A 20,767-nucleotide genomic window follows, 5' to 3' on the forward strand; every position below is an offset into this window, starting at 1 on the left:
GTTCACAATGATATAATGAGTTAAAGAAATGAAAGGGGACAGCTGTTCCTCACAGCAGAATTCCAGTGAATAAATGTGGAAGAGAACAGGCGGCTACCACAGCTGTAGACAAGATGCAAAATTAGGGGGTGAAAATATAACCCTGCATAGTCTCAAGGTATCTCCCCCAATATATGTATCAATTACAAAGGGAGAGAGTGTAACTTTTTACACTGAAGAAACCCTGTAAAAACCACTGAACCAAGTGATCAAAGTTAGTGTCACCCGGAATAAGACATCAACATGGACTCCATGATGCATTAAGGACACATGATTTCTGTGGTATTCTTGCCAAAATGCACAACTTCATTCCAATCATCACATCAGACAAATCCACAATGAGGGGTATTAGACAAAATAACTGATCAGTACTCAAAAGTGTCAAAGGTTATACAAGATAAGAAAAGCTGTAACAAGTGACAAAGGGAATGTGGGATCCTCGATCGGATCCTAGAACAGGCATGAGTGGAAAAAATGGGGAGATTCAGGTAAGTTATTTAGTGAAAAATGCTGTATCAATATTAATTTCTGGGTTCTCATACTTGTACTATGGTTATGTAAATGTTAGCATTAGGGAAAGCCCGCTGAGGGATATGTGGAAACCACATTATTTTCCCATCTCTCTGTAACTCAAAAGTTGAGTTCAAAATGAAGTGTCTATAGTAAGTAAAAAAAAAGGGGGGACTGTGTAGTGAAACCAGTTAGTACAACTGATTTCTTTCTTCCACAGCTGCGTTTGCTTTGGTTCGCTAGAAAGCAGGCACATCGTGCATCTCTAAGAAAGCGACTGGAGTGTAGGCCCTGGCCTCTAAGCTGAGTAAGATGCCCTGTCAATTTGGGTCCTCTGGGAAGCAAGACAGATGAAATTAGGAGCACCAAAGCTTTACACCCCAGCTATGTGCACTTGGGGCTGGGGCTGCCTGGGAAGAGCTCGTCCTCAGCCCAAAGCCTGCAACAGCTGGGATCAGGGCTTACCTCACAGATGGGGCTCAGCAGCTCTCTGTGGGATGAGGACACGAGCCCACTCGACCCAGAATATCTGGTGTTTTACGCCCCAATCTGAAACCTCCGGGCCCCGTGGAAGATGGGAAGAAACACTCCTCTTCCTCTCAGTTTTACAACTGAGTGGTCCTTGGGGCCGCTTGTGAGCACTGGACCACCGACGGAGCAGGCTGCGGCCCATCAGCTGGCACAGGACTCCAACTGAAAATCATCTTGGCTGGTGCCACAGAATCGGCCTGAAAACAAGATACCGCCTAGAGCAAGGCACTCGGGGAGCCAAGCAGGAAAATGTAATGAATTGATTTTAAGTAGCTGCAGCTGTGATTAGAGTATTTTTAGCCACAGGACTCAACCAGCTTTCAAAACCTGCTAATAAGAGCCCCGCTGTAGCCAGCACAAAAATTTACTTTTCAGTTTAACACCAGGAATCTGCTTAGCTAGGAGCTGGCTTAGAAGGCACATCAGAAGGAGAGAACATTTTCTACTGAAAGTTGAAGATTTTTCATTTTCTAGCTGAATTATGACAAAGGGAGATGACCATTAAGTACTTGCCAGCATACTGGGACGTACACCTATCATTTTTGAAAAGAAAATTCAATTCATGCCAGTAAATCTGTCTTCTGCTGCCTCTAGCTCAGCATCATGTACGTATTTTGGGCAAAACTAATCATTTCACACCCTAGACTTTAGAGAGACACAGAATCTAACGATGGTTCTAACGCATCCACCCCGTCTAACACGCTTTCGCATATTTTCTGAGAAGCAGTTACTGGAGGCCGAATGGATTCCGTTCATCCACAGCGCTGTGCATGCAACAGCTGGATTAGGCCCCGTTGGGACTGCATGGCCCACTGCATCCTACAGGCTCCAGGGCTGCCCAGGAGGGATGGCCTCCGACAAGGGGGAGGCGAGTGGGGGCGCTGGGACGGTTTCCTTGACCCTGTCTCAACCCAGAGAAAGGGGCCCTGCAGGTGAAAGAGGTCTTCGTGAAAGGAATGAAAAGGGAGAGGGCTTTAGGGGAAGGGGCGCCTGGTGGCAAAGCCAGCGCCTTGTTTCCCCAGGCAAACATGACAGAGTCTCGATGCACAGTAAGAGCCAGTCCGTCTTTACTGGAGTGAGTGCGGGAGACAAACAGTTTACAACAACCTTTAGCATTGTCTTCACCATTTGATAAAAAGTTCACTATTATATTTATTGTATAATGAAGAAAAACAACACATTCAGGGAAAAATTGAGATTAACTTATTTTTCTTAAAAGGTTCATCTCAAGGATGGCAACAAAGTCCAGCTTGTGCCGCCAAACGGTTTTACATGATCAAACCGTGTACAGCTTCTTGTGTGAACTGTTGACTACAAACATTTACCAAATACATAAATCTCTTTAAAAAAGCCATTTTAAATATAGCAAAGCAGTGTCTTCTTGCACAGCAAAGTGAAGAAAGTTTCTACAGAGAAATAGAAGTTTTACATTTGTAAAATCTTTTTCACATTCTAATCATCTAGCTTCTTAAGATCCAATGCCAGGAGTTTTCAGGTTCCTTATTTACTATGTATTTCTTGTGCGCATGATGGTTAATAGAGAAATTATGTTAATGCATTACTAGTTGTCCTTCTAGTTAAAGGAAATGGTAAAACATGTATTGTTCTTTTAGAACAAACCCCTGATTTAGTCTACAACACAATGGACATAATTGGGCTCAAATGATGGAGTTTTGATTGGGACCACCTGTGTACACACAATGGTGACTTTCACTCGCAGTGGAGTGGCGATTAGAGTACTAAAGAAGTACAGCTGTTGGAAACGGTACTTTAACCAGTGCAATTTACTCTAAGCTTTTTTTGCTTTTGTTTTTTAGTAATAAAATACTTCTGGAGGGATAAAATTTTCTTGCAATGGTGTCTCATACAAAACACGAGTCTAAAAGGGTAAGAAAAGACGGTTCTAAAGCAACACCATTAGCGTTGTCCCCGCTCTAGGCTGGTTTCCACCCAGAGATGTGGATGTGGGTGTGTTCACACATGAGCGTCTGGGTGAGAGATGTCTGTCAAGTCCATATGCTCCATGCCACACTGGGCGTATGGGAAAAAGGTTAACAGTCAAATATTCGGTTCCTGAAATGGAATACATTGTTACTTGGTCAGTGTAATTTAAATACAAACTCCGAGCCTTGAGTAATATTATTTTAGAAAACAGTAGTTGTACTGATTATAAACCTGCATAGAAAGAAAGACTATTGAGATACAGTCAGAAAAGCCATCTCATAAGGCACACAAGAAAATAGACAGTAAATGTGAATGTGTTAACTCCTATTCCAATGTACAGCAGAAGTTCATGAACATGCATAAATAATAACGAAGGAATCACTTAACACTTTCAAAGCTATAAATGGTTTACAAAGTGGTAAGGATTATTTTGGAACTTCAGTGTTGGGAGACTATCTTGTTTGGATTAGGTGTGGTCTTATGAAGAAATGTGCCTGTAAGTAGTTCAGTAAAATAAGTACATTTTAAAAGAAAAATCCTTTCTGAATAAGAGCCAAATGTCTATACTGAAGAGAGGAGACAGCATGTCATCCTCCTTTTTTTGGCCTCTTTCAAAAGTTACTGCCCAAACTGCCATGAGAACAGAACCTCCAGTTTGCAGCCTGTGGTGCACAGGTTTCTCCTGCACTGATCACACCTATGTGTCAGTCAGGAAATCTGGCTGATGACTTGTCACAAACAGCAAATGAGGAAAATGTCAAAAGGAACATAATTTGGGGGTGGTGGTGAGGGGAACAAAATGTACGTAGAAATTGTAGGTAGCTGCTCAATATTGTTTAAAATATAAAATAGCAATATTTAAACCCTTGAGTTTTTCAGGAAAAGGAGTATTTAAAAATCTACAATGAAAGATATACAGGACTTTGAATTTTGCTCATGGCACAAGCCCAGTAAGTGGATGAACTTGCTATCATCCATTAGTTGTCTTCCTGAAAGAATAAGGCCTTGTTCAAAATCCAAGCTGAGGGTGGCACTAGTTCCAATTAGAATGGCAAGAGTCATGCCAAGGACCGGCACCTTAAGAGCGTTTCTCCCCGCATACCAAAGCTTTATCTCTGCGATGTGCAGAAGAGCTGATAATGGTAGGATTTTGTAACCAGCTGCATCATTCTGTTTTCAGATGGTCAAGGAAAAAAGATCCCTTTCCCCACGAGTATTTTCCCCTAATCATTTACCACTTATAAAACCTTTGTGCTCATCTACTATTTTGCCATTTTCTCTAATATTAATTAAATTAGGTCAGCTTTTTCTACTATATTTTTTTCCTCACAAAAGGCAAGTTTTAAATAATGCCTTATAAAATTTGTTACAACACATTTTATACTTATGCAGGATGAACTTAACACCAATTTTTTTGCCACTTTGCTATTTATGTACACATATAAAATATATAATGATGCTCAACCCATACAGCACAAAGATTACAATGTAACATCACACATTCACCACCAGTGAGGGGAGAAACCCCTTTATACAATCCTCTGAAAAAACTGGGCTAATAATTAAAATCCAAAGTACAGTATATTTAACAAAATAGTAAATATTAAACAGTGAATACTTAATAAAGGACCTCGCCTTTTCCCCCCAAATTGGCGGCAATCCACAAAAATATACTTTTTAATCTGGTGACCATACAATACATAGGTACTTACATCAAAGGTGATAATATATTTAAGATGCTATATACACAAAGAGTTTGGCTCAACTTTTAATTTACATATAGAATAAGTGTTCATGGCTTTTTTTTTCCAAGGTTCTGCTTGCAAGATATTTTTGTTTTCCCCTCTTAAAATAAAACTAAAAAGTTAAACCAAGATAAAGCTATTCTCTAAAAAAAAGTTACAACATATAGCTTTGGCTTATATAAATAATTCATAGCAGAATGTGTTCAAAAGTAGTGAATATAATTTTATATATAGTCATCAATTCATAAGGGTGTTTTCTTTCATATAAAATATACATGAGCTAAAATCAGTTTCTTTAATTTTTAAGATATGAATGTAAAAAGAAACTTCTGACATATTCCAATTATAACTTAATATATTAATTTTACTTTGTTAATGCTCTATATTTCTAGGCTAGTATTTTCTGAATATCTCATGCGTGTTTTCTATTCTCTTTCTTTATTAGCTAAAGATCACTTCTTGACCCAATACATTTTTGCACGTGCAAAACAGTTATGTGTGGGGCTTTTTTGTTTTGTTTTTTAATATCAACAGCCCTTTCCCATGCACCCCTTTGCAACAGACACCCATGCCAGGTTGGATAATATAAATGACATTTTATGTACAGTATTGCTTTCTTGGTTCCTGCTTTTCTACTGCTCTGTTCTACAAAGCATTTTCTCTGAAGTAACTACAGTCACTGCACAGTTAAATAAAACAAGTAGGGGGCCCTCTAGGTTTCTGCAAGCTAGTGTGGGAGAATTATATATGGGTACACGTTTCTCTGCAAAAACTGGTTATCTTTATGAAACAAGTAGTCCAAGGAAGTGCCAGACTGGTCTGTGCCTACAGGGTGCTTTGTCTGCCATGGGACACACATCTGCAGACCTACAAGGAGTTTGCAGGTAAGTGCCTGATTCTGTGTATGTAACACACACCCACACATACACACACACTCACACCCACATACATATATATGTAAAGGGATATATATATGTATGTACATATAAATATATTTAACTCATGTCCTTATTTACCGATTTAGATATGTAGGGCAGTTCACTGCAGTAACACAAAAGTACAAACATCAGCCTGGAAGCCTTAGGTCACCCACGCGTCCATCCTCATTCGCTTTACAGAAGGGCTTTCTCTGTCCTCAGTGTTTGGGGGTCGGCCAAGCACAATTGGAGAATGGAAGTCGCCCCGTGGATCCTCCCGATCACTGCCATCATAGGAGCTACTAGAGCTGCTCAGACTGTCCACAGGGGAGCGCCCCATTTCCTGTCGGGGCTGGGGCTGCGGGGGTTGTGGCTGTGGCTGTGGCTGCGGCTGTGGCGGCGGCGGCTGCTGCTGCTGCTGCTGCTGCTGGAAGCCTGATGGGGTCATACGATCCCGAGGAGGTGAAATTGGTTCGGACTTAATGTTGATGTTTTGGTTGGTATTAATGGATAAATTGGAACCCTGAGATAACTGCCCTCCAGCACTGAAGGAAAAAAAGAGAGAGGTCAATGGCTTGCGAGTGCCTCTGCAAAACTGGGATGATACAGTACAGACACTGCCTGATGGAAAAGGGCCCAGAGTCTGAAATCTTGTCAGAGTTCCCCAAGACTGGTTTGGGTCATTTCCTTCCGTGCTTGGCACAAAAGGAAATCCCGTCTTCCTGGGAGGAAAGAAAAGAGTACCATCGAGCCCTTACGTTACTTGGTTCTGTTACCCACAACGTTGGTACTCTTGCAGCTGAAGCATACAAAACAATGTCAGTGTCTTAATGCTGTGCAGGGAACAGAAAGACAGAGGAACAGCACAGCAGCCTCATCTGCGCACTGTCTCTTCTTCCTCAGCATCTGCTCACCATCTGCTCTGGCCTTGTGACAGGGCACATCTCTTTTATCCTCACAACACCTCTAAGGTGCAAGTCACACCATCCTCATTTTCCAGATGAGGAAATGAGGAGCTGGCTCAAAGCAGTACAGGAGGACGCAAACAGGCTGTTCCCCAGGCCTGGGCTCTGAGCCCTTTCCACTTGCTTTTCCAGGTCTATTTTTAGTGCATTCATTTAGGATGCTCAGGACAGGCCTGAGGGCCAAATCCTGTGTAGGCAAATTTCCCTGAGATATTCTGCTCCTTTTTCCATGACATAATTCTTAAGAAGACCACTGATAACAATCCTCATTGTGGAGTTACTTCAGAATGTATGAGGGAAAGGGACTGCTGAGCTCAGGCTCTCTGGGGACTTCCTGGGCACAGGCTAGAGGTCTGGGGTATTCCTACTGCCCTGATCAGAGGCAAGGCAGCCAGTCTTCATGGAGGCCAACTGGGTCTGCTATGTTATCCCCTCTCTTGGGACACTCTCCTCCACCTGCTCCATGGGTCTACTGTCATCCTGGTTCCACAAAAGCCCTGTTCTTTCTCCCTGCTGTTCAGGGATGTCTGGCCTCATCTGGGCACCAATGTAAATCCTCTTTGCTTATATCCTTACACCCTGCCCATGAGGAATGTTCTCTTTGTGAATGAGGTTTGGTGTGTACATTGGGCTGGGATCAATCACACAAATTCTATGGAGTCTGACTGATATAGAAGATACCCTGCCCCCAGTTTTCCTTCTCTATGCCCAGGGAGAAAGCAGAAGATACAGCTTGTCTTCCTATTCTTGTCTACAGATACTTGCCAAAGCAATAAGTGGCAAGGGTGGCGGGGGGGCCCGAATGCCTACAGGCTGCCTTTCAAGCAGGGGAACCAGAGGCAGGCCCTTAGAAGCAGCGGTGCAGCAGGCGGCTTAATCACTGGTCAGCGGGTAGAAGGATGGTGCATGTGGGTGATACCTGTGCCTTTGGACCCCCTCAGATCCCGGTTGAGTCTCTCTACCTCAGGATGTCCCTATGGGAGAAGCCTTGCTTCCCAAATCCCTTCAAGAAATGCCTAGTTTGTCAGTATCCAAGCTACTATCTAGAGCCATGTAAAGAAAATATTTTCTCCCAACACTTGTCTCTACCTGAAAAGGAATCACTACAGGATTCCTCACACGAAACTCAACAGAGCAAAAAAGGCTGTAACTGATAGGAGAAGAGAGTGTGTCGGCCAGGAGTAAAGATGCAGGGAAAACTTCTAGTTACTCACACAAGAGAGCTGAGGGCTGCTTGTCCTAGGTGGTGCTGCTGCCAGGCCGACACCTGTCCCAGCGACAACATTCCTGGCGAGTTGAAGCCTTGCAGAGCTGACAGGTCAGCGCTGGTCAGTGAATAATCTACGAAAGAAGACAAGACAGCTCTGCATGTGATGGAAGGTCCACATGGAATCTATTTTTTAGATAGCTACTGCAAACGCTCCTACACTGAGGCCAGGCATGCTGGCTCATGCCTGTAATCCCAGCACTTTGGGAGGCTGAGATGGGCGGATCACTTGAGGTCAGGAGTTTGAGACCAGCCTGGACAACATGGTGAAACCTCATATCTACTAAAAATACAAAAATTATCCAGGCATGGTGGCACATGCCTGTAGTCCCAGCTACTCGGGAGGCTGAGGCAGGAGAACTGCTTGAATTTCACCCAGGAGGCAGAGGCTGCAGTGAGCCAAGATCGCACCACTGTACTCCATCCAGCCTGCGCAATAGACTCCCTCTCAAAAAAAATAAAATGTTCCTACATTGAGAGAAGCCAGATACTTCACAACAAAACAACATACATGTGGGTCTAAAATCCAAAATCTTTTCTTGGAAGATTTACAGGATCTAGCTATACTTAGTTGTCTGGGATGATTCAAGTAAGAGGCCATCATTAAAGAATGTTCTGTACAATTGTTATTTTAAATATGCCTGCCGCTACCCTTTGGAACAAACAGAAACAGTCAAACCCAACCAGAGTGAGTTTGAATCAGCAAGTCTTAATGAAGTAAGGGGTTGGGGGACAGGGGACAGGAAAGACAGATTCCCTTCACATGGGGTGCCAAGCTTAGTGACATCATTACACAATTAATTCACTGCATTTGTTTAAAGTACCTAGACTATCACAAACTCCTTGACAGCGTGCAAAATAGTTTCAACTTCATGAAAAAACTTGGTGTCCTAGAGTATAACCCAGCTCATATCATATGAATGCTTCAGTCATAATCACTGGGACCAAGATTTAGGACGTTAGTTATCACTCACACGGGGAGTTATTTCAGCTCATCATAACACTTGTCTTTTCCATTTGGTTCTAAAGAGAGGTGGCAAAACTCTTCTACTTTTATCTTCTTTCTCATGTCTCAAGAGAGGTGTTTAAAGAAGTTGGTCTTCCTAGTGAATTAACATGTTAAAAAAGGAACTAAGTTGAAGCAACATAGCTGGTGCTCAGCGCTGTCCTGATTCTGCCCTTGTCATTCATTCTATTCTATACACTCCTATGGGCTGGGGCAAGGGCCTGCCACACTGATGCCTTCCCCAGTGCTCCCTCCAGCCCACACTCTCTTTCGACCTCTAGGTCTTTTAAACGACCTGCATGCCATGTCCATTTGGATGCCACTCCAAACGCCACAAATCTGACATGGCTTGTCCTTTCCTGCAAACCTGTTCCTCCTTAAGTACTCTGTCATAGTACATGGCACCAACATGCACCCAGCAGCTCGTGCAGAAGCCTATGGGTGTTATCCTTGCTATTTCCCTTCCCTCTCACTCCCCCCATCAACTTCCAGATCTGAGCAATTCTATCTGCTCTCTCTCAAGCCTGCCCAAGTCTCACCATCTCTACTGCCACCACTCTAGTCTATGCTATCAACACACATTGCTTGGACCACTACAATAGCCTCTGACGTCGCTTCCTGGCATTGCCTTGCAGCCAAAGAGATCTTTTCAAAATAACAAATATGATCATGGCACTCCTCTACTTAAAACTTTTTTATGGCTTCCCAATGCTCTCCAGACAGTTTCCAAAATCCTTGACATGGTCTACAAATCGCTACTTACTTCTCTAGTCTCAATTCTAACCCACGTTCTGTTCCCATTCCTTCAGCCTTGTGCCGCCTGTGAACTCCTAGCCTCTGTACAGGCACGCCCTCTCCCAAGAGCACTCTACCTCTTCTGCCTGCCTGAGTCATGCATGTTCCTTCATGTCCAAGCTGAGATATAGCCCTTGACACAATTGCAGCAGCTTATCCCTAGTGCTATGTGTCTTGTGCCCTCCTCCTAGGCTCCACTGTTGACTCTGCACTCCTGTATTTCCAGTGCCTGGCATAGTGCTTACCACACAGTAGCTGCCTGATAAGTATTTGCTGAATAGATGTGTGAATAAGTTAAAAATAACATGGTAAACTTAAAACAGAATAAGTGTTATAAGAAAGAGAACAAAGATAAAGTCAGTCAAAAGGTGGCATGAGACTGACGCTAAGCGACTGATGATTTTGAGAGCCTGCCTCCATTTTTATACGCTTTGGTAATTCCTTTTATACTTTTAAAAAATAAATTCCCAATTCAATGGCATTTCTGAAAATAAGTATAGTGGAATTTCTAAGTATACTGAAAAACCTGTAATGAAACACTCAGTAAACCATAATCTAACACCTAGTTCAAGCTCCCTCTTCTCAGTCAATACGCCTCTGAACATTATAGCTTTGCCGTACCTTCTCATTTCTCAGAGTATAGATTCATAAACACAACAATTCAGGACTTCCCCTCCATGGTTGCCCACTTAGGTATGTCCTGTCTCCTTGTCTAGAATAAACTTGGAGAAAGGTATGTCCCTAGCATAGTGTCTCTCATACAGCAGGTGATCAGTGCATCGAAACAGAATTTCTATGAATCCATCATCCCTGGCTTTGCTCTGGAACCTTGTTCTGTGCAACACACAAATAACAGGCTATGATTCACAGTCCCTAAGATAGTATGCAGTCGACAAATTTGGGCATTATTTTTCATACTAATTGTTGGAAAAGTAATGGATATTTCCTAAGAAGTTTTTTTTTTTTTCCCCAATGAAATCTTTTATTGTTTGTTTTAAAAGAACTACTTAAAAGTGGCAATCAAATGTTCTCAACACTCTGCCCCCTCAGGTAGCTTCAGGCAGCAGTTTCAAAGTACTGTGCCAAAGCATTCACCCTGAAGGCTAAAATCAGACGATCTTTACCACAGTCTACTTATGACACTTAGGAGAATCATAAAAGAATAACTTCTCTGCATTGCAGTCTCGGAGTAATTGGCAAGGTAGAATTTATTGCCTTCTTCCTCTGAAGCATCAGGTGTTTGGCTCAGTCGATGAGAAAGTGAAACCACATGTGTTTTCCACTTTTTCTTAGATTGGTAAATTTAAATGAAATCAGCTGCCCTCGATTCTCCATACAGTCTGCTTGGCTAAAAGCACTCCTATAATCACTGTAATATTCTTAAATTTTCCTAATACAACCCCAAATTAGGGCATTTTAAGATGAAATGCCTAACTAAACATAAATGAAGGAAAAACTCCCCTCAAAGGCAGAGTGACTGGCTCTGAGGAGAAACCAGAACAGTCCTTGTTTTGCCCCTCAGGAGCGCAAATGACATAGACCAAGCTAGTGGTTACAGGGAGGAAAACAGCCTGTTAGACATAGTCAAACATCGGCCACCTCCCGAAGTCTCAGGTCCAAAGGGATTCATGTCTTTCCCAAAGCACGTTAACACAGCATAAAGACAAACATCTTATTTTAAAAGTCTGGAAGACTGTGATATTGTTTAAAGAGAAATTACATCAACAATACTCAAGCAACAGGCTGCTACCCTCTTGGCTTGATGTATGCCACCACTTTGATATTATCTACATGGGCTTTTTGTCAGGGGTAACTGAAAGTTCACTATGGAGAAGCAGAAATAACTTATTCAACTCATTACACTATCAATTTTTTTTGTAATTTTTTTCAAGGCTAGCACATTTAAAAATACATCCTAATTTAAATCTAAAAAACTGGAAATAGTTTATTTCAATAAATATACTTTAAAAAAAAAAATCACAAAAGCACACGTTGATCACAAAACAGAGAGCAGTACAACCTATGGAAGGCACCAAAGCAGGCTCACCAGTGTTGTAGGCAGTCGGCATTGCTGAGTACACAAGTCCCTGTGGAGGCAAGCTTGGGGTTGTCACAGACACGACTGGGGTAGCAAGAGGTTGAGTGGCTTGAGAACTACTTATCCTTTGGGTATTCTGTGAGAGATCAAAAAAGAGAAAAAGTGTTCTTATATGGTATTTATGTTGACTTAAAAATAACTTGCAATTTAAAAGTGACATTTTTCAGTTTTATATGAATGTCATTTTCTGAAGCAGTGATGATGTGAAAACTTCAAAAATACTAGTGAGAACAACTAAATATTTGATTTGAAGAGTCATATTTTTACATTAATTCTCCTCTTAAAATAGTTTATTAATGTTAGACACACCACGTTAAAATAGGAACTTACGTTACAGGCATTAGCACTTCTATTTGTTAGCACAAAATGAGGACGTGATACCGCTACAAATACTGTCAGACTACCCTAAATATATGTAGGTTTTAAATACCTGCTGATGGCAAAGGTCATCTGTATATATAGGGATTGTACGTCTATGAGCATAGGAATCAAAACTACTTTTCTTTGCGGCATTTACATGTTAACATAGTTTGAAGTCATGGCTTATTGAGTGCAGCTTGTATTCTTATTTCTTTCTCTCCAATCATGCAGTTGACCTATTTTTTAACAACAGATTCAGATATGTATCCCTTCATGGTCCCCTGGCCTTCTGTAGGAGACGCTTTGAGTACAGCATTTTGAATCAAGTACTGCTGACAGGGCTGTGGAAGAGCAATATTAAATGCTTGCCAACTGTATGCATCTATGCAGCATCCTATGCATGCTAGGAATGGATTAAAAAAATCAACTATTAAATAATCCAGTTAGTTTAAGATAGTCATTGTCCTTAATGTGTAGGAGTATGACAGAACCAGTTTCTCACCAAACTGGCTTAAGGTAACAGTTTTCCAAAATCAAGATCGGAGGAACACAACAGACTCTGTGTCACTAGCACACCAGAAAGTCACAGCACAACTCTATTTGTTTTTTATAAATTATGTTACAGCCTGATAACTGACATTCAGGGATCTGAGCCAAATCAGTAAAGTATAATTCAGTGCCGTTGAGATTATGAAGAGTTAGAATGTGATTCCATTTTCTCTACCACAATTTTCAAAAGAGTACATCAGACAAAGGCCTTTGGCTAGATCTAGACACTTACAAACATTCAATGAGGATCCTGATCTCAGTTTATTTCTTTTTAATTTCTGTTTTCTATCCTAGGTTAGAAGATGTGAGAAAGACCATGTGGATGTGGATGTACTGCTTGAGTTTCTGTCCCAGATTCACCACTTCCTAAGCATTGGGAAAATCATTTGACCTCTCTGAACTTCTTCACTGTCAAATAGAGAAGATACAGCAATCTTTGTCCTGGCTGCCTTCAACAGCTACTGTGAGAATCAAATGAGGTTATTATGTCAGAAGTGCTTTCATAACTGAAGTACTACACAAATGTAAGATAATATCCTTATTGTCCCAAGAAACCCTCTGTCCCAAATTTCTATATAAGTGGTGGGAAAAAAAAGATACATATTTTTATTCCTTCTAATCCATAGCCTAGTCTACTGGAGCTTTCATGAAGTCAAGTTGTTCTACTATTGCTCAGCTTCTAAAGGAATCTCCGTGGCTGGTCTTAACAGTACAGTCTTTAGTGCAGGCCCCAGGGGACCTGTCCTTCCACACTTCGGATCAGTCATCCACAATTACATTTTAGAGCTCAAGGCAATTTGAACCACTTCTAAGTTCTAACGGACTGTGCTTCTGATTATATTTTGGTTCTGGCACATAAAGTTCTGCATTTTTAATTGATTATAGAGTCTCAGGCTTCAGTTTTAAAAAATACAAATGGCTGTTTATAAGTTTTTAGATACGTATTTTAAAGTCTTCAGGGACCTAATATATTTATCTCTGAGGTTCTGTAATTAGAAATATACTTACTCTGAGGAATGTGGAAAACCAACGTATGCCAGTTGGGAATATGTTAGTTTCAGCATCAAGTTTTTAAATTTAATGACTTTTCAAGATACAGATCTACTTTGGACTTAATTTCTTCTTTCATATTTAGTCTGGAACTTCTAAAGTCAAATCACTAGGTGAAAGAATACAGTATGACATAGTTTGGCTTGGACCCTACCTACTCCATGGCATCATCTTCATGGCAATCTTCTGGCATGTCTTTGAAAACAGTAAGACTTCAAACACTGGTTCTACTCAACTAAGCTCCTAATCTCAAAGGCACTGAGTTCTCTAAGAGTAAGTGATTTTCAGAACCACAAGAGGGCAATATAGTGCTAGATAATTCATGGAAGCATTCACAACTCCTTGAACAGTGAAGTCTAACCTAAGGTGAATTATTTTAGCTTGAATTATAAACTCTCATTTACTGATCATTATGGTATCATTAAGTAAAGTGTTTCTCCAAAAGATATTCATAATATAATTCAAAACATTTACAGCTGACTAGAATAGTTCAGTTGGCCAATACAAAACTATATCCAAAACTGTGACTGATCACAAAGCTAAATAAAGAACAATCTCGTATTTTAAGGGGAACAGACAACCTTATTTGAAAAGATCACAAACTGTGCAAAACACACCAGCATGCATAAACATGGAATATTAAAACCAATGGATGCCTTCTCCCCCATGCTTTCATGCACTCTTAACCCCTGTCCATGCTAAAAACATTTCATTCCCCTTAAAGTCTTTTAATTAGCAGCTGACTTTGAGATTATATGATGACTCCTGTGAGGTTTTGGTTTTAGTTCCTAAAGAAGAAACAGATAAACTGCAAGTTGCTTTTAGTCAAGTTTATTTTCTAGAGGAAAAGCCAACAGAAAACGTTTGTTTTGGAAAAACAGCAATAGTTGCTTTTAAGAACAGAGTGTCTTCTGATAGAAAAGTAAATATATATACATTCAATTACAGACATTTCTTTTAGTAAACAGGGAACCCCCTTGTGGTTCAGGCTGTATCATGCAGGATGAAATAATTCCAACTCTGAAAAAGGTGACCTCACCAAAAATGATGTAATCTTTTTGAAAGAGAAACAACACAACATCGTGTGTTACAATCTGAGGAACTTCAAGGGTGAAGTCATTTTCTAAAAATATTTCAATAATTTGGAGAGCTATATAAGGTATTCTGTATCTTTCCTTAAAAAAAAAAAATTTAACAAGTATCCTATGCTCATGGACAGCTACTGTTTTTAAAGGCTCTATTCCAATGTTCCCTCCAACAAATAAAATGGGTCAACACATACAATTATAAATAGAAAAACTAGAGTCTGTAGTACCAGTAGATTGCTTTACTCAAAGTGTTTGAATAGTGTTTAAAAAAATTGTGTAACAAAGGGAACATTGGTTAGATAAGAACATGTAAGGTAATTAGTACTTTCTACATCTTTTTCACCTTCCTTCAAGCAGAAACCCACACTCACCAACTCCAATTCCTCTTCCTCCGACTGTACTCAGCACATAAGAGGGATAAGAGAGTTACTAAGACTGTTGGTACTCACAAACAAAATATTTCTTTAGAAAAACATATTTGGACACTAGCAGCTGTCAAACTCTAAAGAGACGATTATATACACAACAGATAGAAATATAAATTACTTGTCGCTATACTTGTTGATTTTTCAAAAGACTAGAAAAATTCCTTTAAATTCTCTAGGGCCAGTATTCAGACACCCTCCTCCCCCAACTTGGTCTGCTCTCATGCTGGCCTCTCCTATACACAGTTATGCTACTGCAACAGTATTTAAAAGGGGTTTCTCATCATGGTATCAATCTGTATCCGGAAATTTGAGAATACTAACTCTGTACCTGTAACTTGGTATCTTAATCATCCTACTATTACCCCACCTGGTGATACATGTTCATTTATCTCCTACTAAATTCTGCTTCTTGGCAGGCAGAAACTGCTGTATGTTTTATTTCCCACAGGAGCTAGCACAGTGTTATAAAACAACAGGAACACAAACATTTGTTAATAAATGCAAGAGTTTAAAATACCAGTTTTAGATATGCGTATCATTTGAACATATATTTTCATGTGAATAAAATAACTTCAATGGAGAAAAACCACATATTTGAAGAAAATGAGACTGGAAGAGAAATAAATTCATTAAGTCATGTAAAGAAAAGAAATGAGGCCGGGCACGGCGGCTCACGAGGTCAGGAGTTCAAGAACAGCCTGGCCAAGATGGTGAAACCCCGTCTCTACTAAAACTATAAAAATTAGCAGGGTGTGGTGGCAGGTGCCTCTAATCCCAGCTACTCGGGAGACTGAGGCAGGAGAACTGCTTGAACCTGGGCAGCAGGGGTTACAGTGAGCTGAGATTGCGCCACTGCACTCCAGCCTGGATGACAGAGGGAGACTCTGTCTAAAAAAAAAAGAAATGAAACATTTTTGCTCCTTTGCTTCATAATATTTAGAAAATATTAATATACTAGAAACAGTCTAATCAGCTTTCTCTTATTTTACTTGAATAAGTTAAACTTCTCTGTCAATCTGTGAAAAGTGTCGCTGTAAGTGCCACTGATACACAAAGCCCTAATCTGGAAGGAGGTTTCTCTGTAAATGGTGTAAAGCAGATGGGACCGATTACTTACTCTGAAAAACAATCATTTGATCTACAACTGCTATCTCCAATGTGGGCAAGATGCTATTCAACTGTCCTGTTATAGATATCTTTACATATCTCCAAACACAAGGTACACATCAAAATATTACACTGTCAAACATTATAGCTGTGTATGTGTAAAACATATGGTTTTCACTTTAATGTACAGGAATAAGTGTGTAAATAGTTCATATGACACATTTTGAGTTTTCCACGGAGATGCTTCATGCTTAACAACCAGACATAACTTTCTTAAGCAATTGCTAAATGCTTAAATGTAGTTTGTCTTTAAATTGGCAGTTTACTAACAATTCTTATAAACATTTCTGTGCCTTACATGACATTTGCATAGTTTATTTCTGAAAGACAGTAGCAAGTATTGCATATCCAGTATCTGAAAGGTAAGCTACATAACTATCCTAAATGCCATTTTTTTTCTTGGCTCCCTTTTGGGGTATATTTGTTATGTACGTATATATGGATTTTAAACTTTTCATTCTGAAATAATTTTAGACAGCATTTGCAAAGAGAGCTCCCTCACATCTCACTCAGCTTCCTGCAATGTTAACATCACAAGGAAATACAATGCAGTTGTCAAAACTAATAAAACCAATATAGCACCAATTAAAGCTTTGGACTTTACTTGGATTTCGCCAGTCTTTCAACTGATGTCCTTTTTCCTGACCCAGGATCAGATCCTGGATCCCACAAGCCTTTAGTCCTCACGTCTCCTTAGTCTCCTCTGCTCTGTGACAGTTCCTTAGTCTTTCCTTTTCATGACCTTGACACTGTTTTTTGAAAGAGTGCTGATCAGGTATCTTATAGAATGTCTCTCAATTTGGGTCCGATTTTCATTCATAATCAGATAGAAGGTCATGGATTTTTGCAAGAATACCACAGAGAGACACGGCTTTCTTAGCATGTCATGTTGGAAGGCACATGTTGTCTTTATGTCCCATTACTGGTGATGTTAACCTTGATCCTCTGGTTAAGGCAGTGTTTTCCAGGATTCTCTTATTTCTAATTCTCTAATTTTTCCCTTTGTAAGAAACAAATATTTGGGAAGAGACATTTTGAGACTAAGCAAATACGGTTTTTTACTTAAACTTTTTGCCCACTTATGTTAGCATTATCCACTGACTTTGCCTGCAATAATTACCATTGTACTGTGGTGTTCTAATGGTGATTTACTATCTCTCATTCTTTCTACATTAATTAATTAGAGTTATGTTCTAAGAAAGAGTTGTCCCTTTCTCCTTATTTATTCAATCATTTATTTAAATCAGTAATGGACTCAATGTTTTTTATTCCCTGGGCTATAATCCAATACTATTGTTATTTATTTTGTTACTCAAATTGTTCTAGTTTTGGTATTGGAAACTCTTTCGAAAGGCCAGCTCCTGTGACTTTTGATAAGCACTTTCTTAACCTCTGACAACTCTGGCTCATCCTGATTCCCTGCCCCAATCTACAACAAACCATTTTTTCCAAGCAGCCCTGCGCCCTTATATTAGAAAATGGTGTTCAGAAACTAAAATCTGAGCACCGGATAGTTGAGTTACTGGGTGCTACTGCCTCACAGACCTCTCAGCCAACAGAGCCAGGAAATATATATACTAATTCATATGTACACACAACTGTATCTTTGTGTGTGCATGACAGGGTCTCGCTATGTCACCCAGGCTGGAGTGCAGTGGTACAATCACAGGCCACTGCAGCCTTGACTTCCTGTGCTCAAGTGATCCTCTCACCCCAGCCTCTCAAGTAGCTGGGACTATAGGTGCATGCTACCACACCCGACTAATTTTTGTATTTTTAGTAGAGATAGGGTTTCGCCATGTTGGCCAGGCTGGTCTCAAACTCCTGAGCTCAACATCTGCCTGCCTCAGCCTCCTGAAGTACTGGGATTACAGGTATGAGCCACTGTGCCCAGCCAGACACATACATATTTCTGTATCCATCTACCTGTATGTGTACACACACATATATATGTCTGTATATATATACACATATATGTGTATGTATGTACATATATATACTCTTACTAAATCCTTCAACTATAACCCTGAAACATAGGCTCATTCTAGACCCCCACCCCTACACCCCCTTGGTTATCTGCAACTTTCTCCTCCAACCATGAGAAACCTGGCTCCCTTTATCTACAATGTCCATTTGTTTATTTATATTTAGTTATATGTTTATATGTTCAACCCTTTGTGTATGTGAGGGATGAATTTACCATCTAGAGTACAGTAATTTGCTAGAATTTTGTTGGTCTCTAACCTTACAGTATCCAGTCAAAACAGTTTCCAAATTTACTCAGACTGGGTTCTTTCTTCCTCAGCCCTTCGATATCATGTTACTCATCTGTAATAAAGTTATATTCATGTGTGACAATATGCATTCCATCTTGGGCTCTCCTGGAATCTTTACTAAATTGCATTTAGTAAAAATCACTCTTTGTATGTACAATTTTATGAGTTTCAACAAATGCAGACCTATGCATCTAACAAAACAGCATCACACAGATTAGTTCCATCACCTCGAAAATTCCCTCATACTAACCCTTTATAGTCAACTCCTCTCTCCACCCCCAACCCATGGCAGCCAGGGAGTTTTGCATTTTCCGGAATGAAATATAGATGGAATCATACACGACTGTGGACTTGTAGATCTGGCTTCTTTTACTTAGCAAAATTCACTCAGGATTCATCTATATTGCTGTGTGAATAGTTTACTGCTGAGTAGCATTTCCTTATATGGGCATACAGTGTGCTTATCCATTCATCTGTTAAAGGACATCTAGGCTAGTTTCAGTGTTTTACAATTATGAAAGATATAGGTTTCTGTGTAAGTACAGTTTTCAATTCATGTGCATAAATACTCTAGAAGTGGCATTACCAGATTGTACAGCAAGTGTTTATTTATGTATTTATTTATAAGACAGGGTCTTGCTGTGTTGTCCAGGCTGGTCTTAAACTCCTGGGCTCAAGCAATCTTCCTGCCTTGGCCTCCCAAAGTGCAGGGATTATAGGCATGAGCCACCCTGCCTGGCCAGCTTCTTAGATTCATAAGAAGCTGACCAACTCTTCAAAGTGGCTGTACCACTTTGCATTCCAAACATATAGAGAGATTTTTTGCTTTGCATCCTCACCAGCACTTCTAGTTTTTGAGTTTTCTTTTTTTTTTTTTTTTGAGGTAGAGTTTCGCTCTTATTGCCCAAGCTGGAGTACAATGGTACAATCTTGGCTCACCACAACTTCTGCCTCCTGGGTTCAAGTGATTCTTCTGCCTCAGCCTCCCGAGTAGCTGGGATTACAGGCATGCACCACCACACCTGGCTAATTTTTTTTTAAGTAGAGATGGGGTTTCTCCATGTTGGTCCGGCTGGTCTCAAACTCCCAACCTCAGGTGATCTGCCCACCTTGGCCTCCCAAAGTGCTGGGATTACAGGCGTGAGCCACTGTGCCCAGCCATCGGTTCTTCTTAAATTTTAGCCATTCTACTAGCTGTGTAGTTGTATCTCATTAGGTTTTAATTTTCAATTCCATAGGGCCTGATAATATTGAGCATATTTTCGAACGCTTATTTGCCATCCATGTATCTTCTTTTTGAAGTATCTGTTCAGATCTTGTGCCTTTTGCCTTTTTAAAAATATGTTTTCTTACTGTTGGGTTTTAAGAATGCTTACAATATTCTGGATACAAGAATTCTTACAATATTCTGGATACATTAAAGATACAAACTCTTTAATGGATATGTGACTTGCAATTACTCTCTTCTAATCTGTAGGTCATCCTATATTCTCTGGACAGTACCTTTCACAGAGCAAAACTTAAGGTTAACCTCCAAAACTTAAGATAACCTCCAATACATCAGTTTTTTCTTTATGGATCCTGCTTCTGGTGTTGGATTTTCTCCTCTAAATTCCAGTTTCCTGTTTTAAATTTGGGTCTATAATACAATTTTAGTTAATTTTTTAATAAAGTATGAGTTATTATCAAGTGGGTTGTTTTTGTGTATGGATGTAGAATTGTTTCAACACCATTAGTTGTAACTACCATCCTTTCTCTGTTGAACTGCCTTACTAACTTTGCCAAAAACCCAGCTGAATATACATGCATAGGACTGTATTTTCTGAGCTGTTTTGTCCAGTGATCTATGTGCCCATCCTTTTGTCAATATCACACTTTCTGGATTACTATAGCTTTATAGTAGGTCTTGAAACCAGGTAGTAGTAGTTTTTTTAAATTTTGTTCCTTCTTAAAATCTTTCTAGCTATTGTAGTCCTTTGTCTTTACCTATATATTTTAGAATTGGCTTGTTCGTATCTACAAAAAAAGCTTG

General features: G+C 40.0%; 1 protein-coding gene across 9 annotated transcripts in view; it reads right to left on the bottom strand.

Moving 5' to 3' along the window:
- Positions 1–2,125: 2,125 nt before the first annotated feature.
- Positions 2,126–20,767, bottom strand: part of MEF2A (myocyte enhancer factor 2A) — a 161,436-nt gene continuing 142,794 nt past the window's right edge. For 5 of the 9 annotated variants that reach the window (XM_009210979.4, XM_009210973.4, XM_009210975.4 and 2 more), the window contains 4 exons: positions 15,236–15,259; positions 11,767–11,893; positions 7,866–7,992; positions 2,126–6,231 (listed from right to left, as the gene is read on the bottom strand). In XM_009210979.4, coding sequence (XP_009209243.1) covers positions 5,850–6,231; positions 7,866–7,992; positions 11,767–11,893; positions 15,236–15,259 — 660 coding nt within the window. In that variant the 3' untranslated portion in view covers positions 2,126–5,849. The remainder of the gene's footprint in view (positions 6,232–7,865; positions 7,993–11,766; positions 11,894–15,235; positions 15,260–20,767) is intronic. The other 4 variants (XM_009210980.4, XM_009210977.4, XM_003901430.5 and 1 more) reach the window with 1 other exon arrangement.

Source organism: Papio anubis, chromosome 7, assembly GCF_008728515.1.
Source record: "Papio anubis isolate 15944 chromosome 7, Panubis1.0, whole genome shotgun sequence".
Classification (NCBI taxonomy): domain Eukaryota; kingdom Metazoa; phylum Chordata; class Mammalia; order Primates; family Cercopithecidae; genus Papio; species Papio anubis.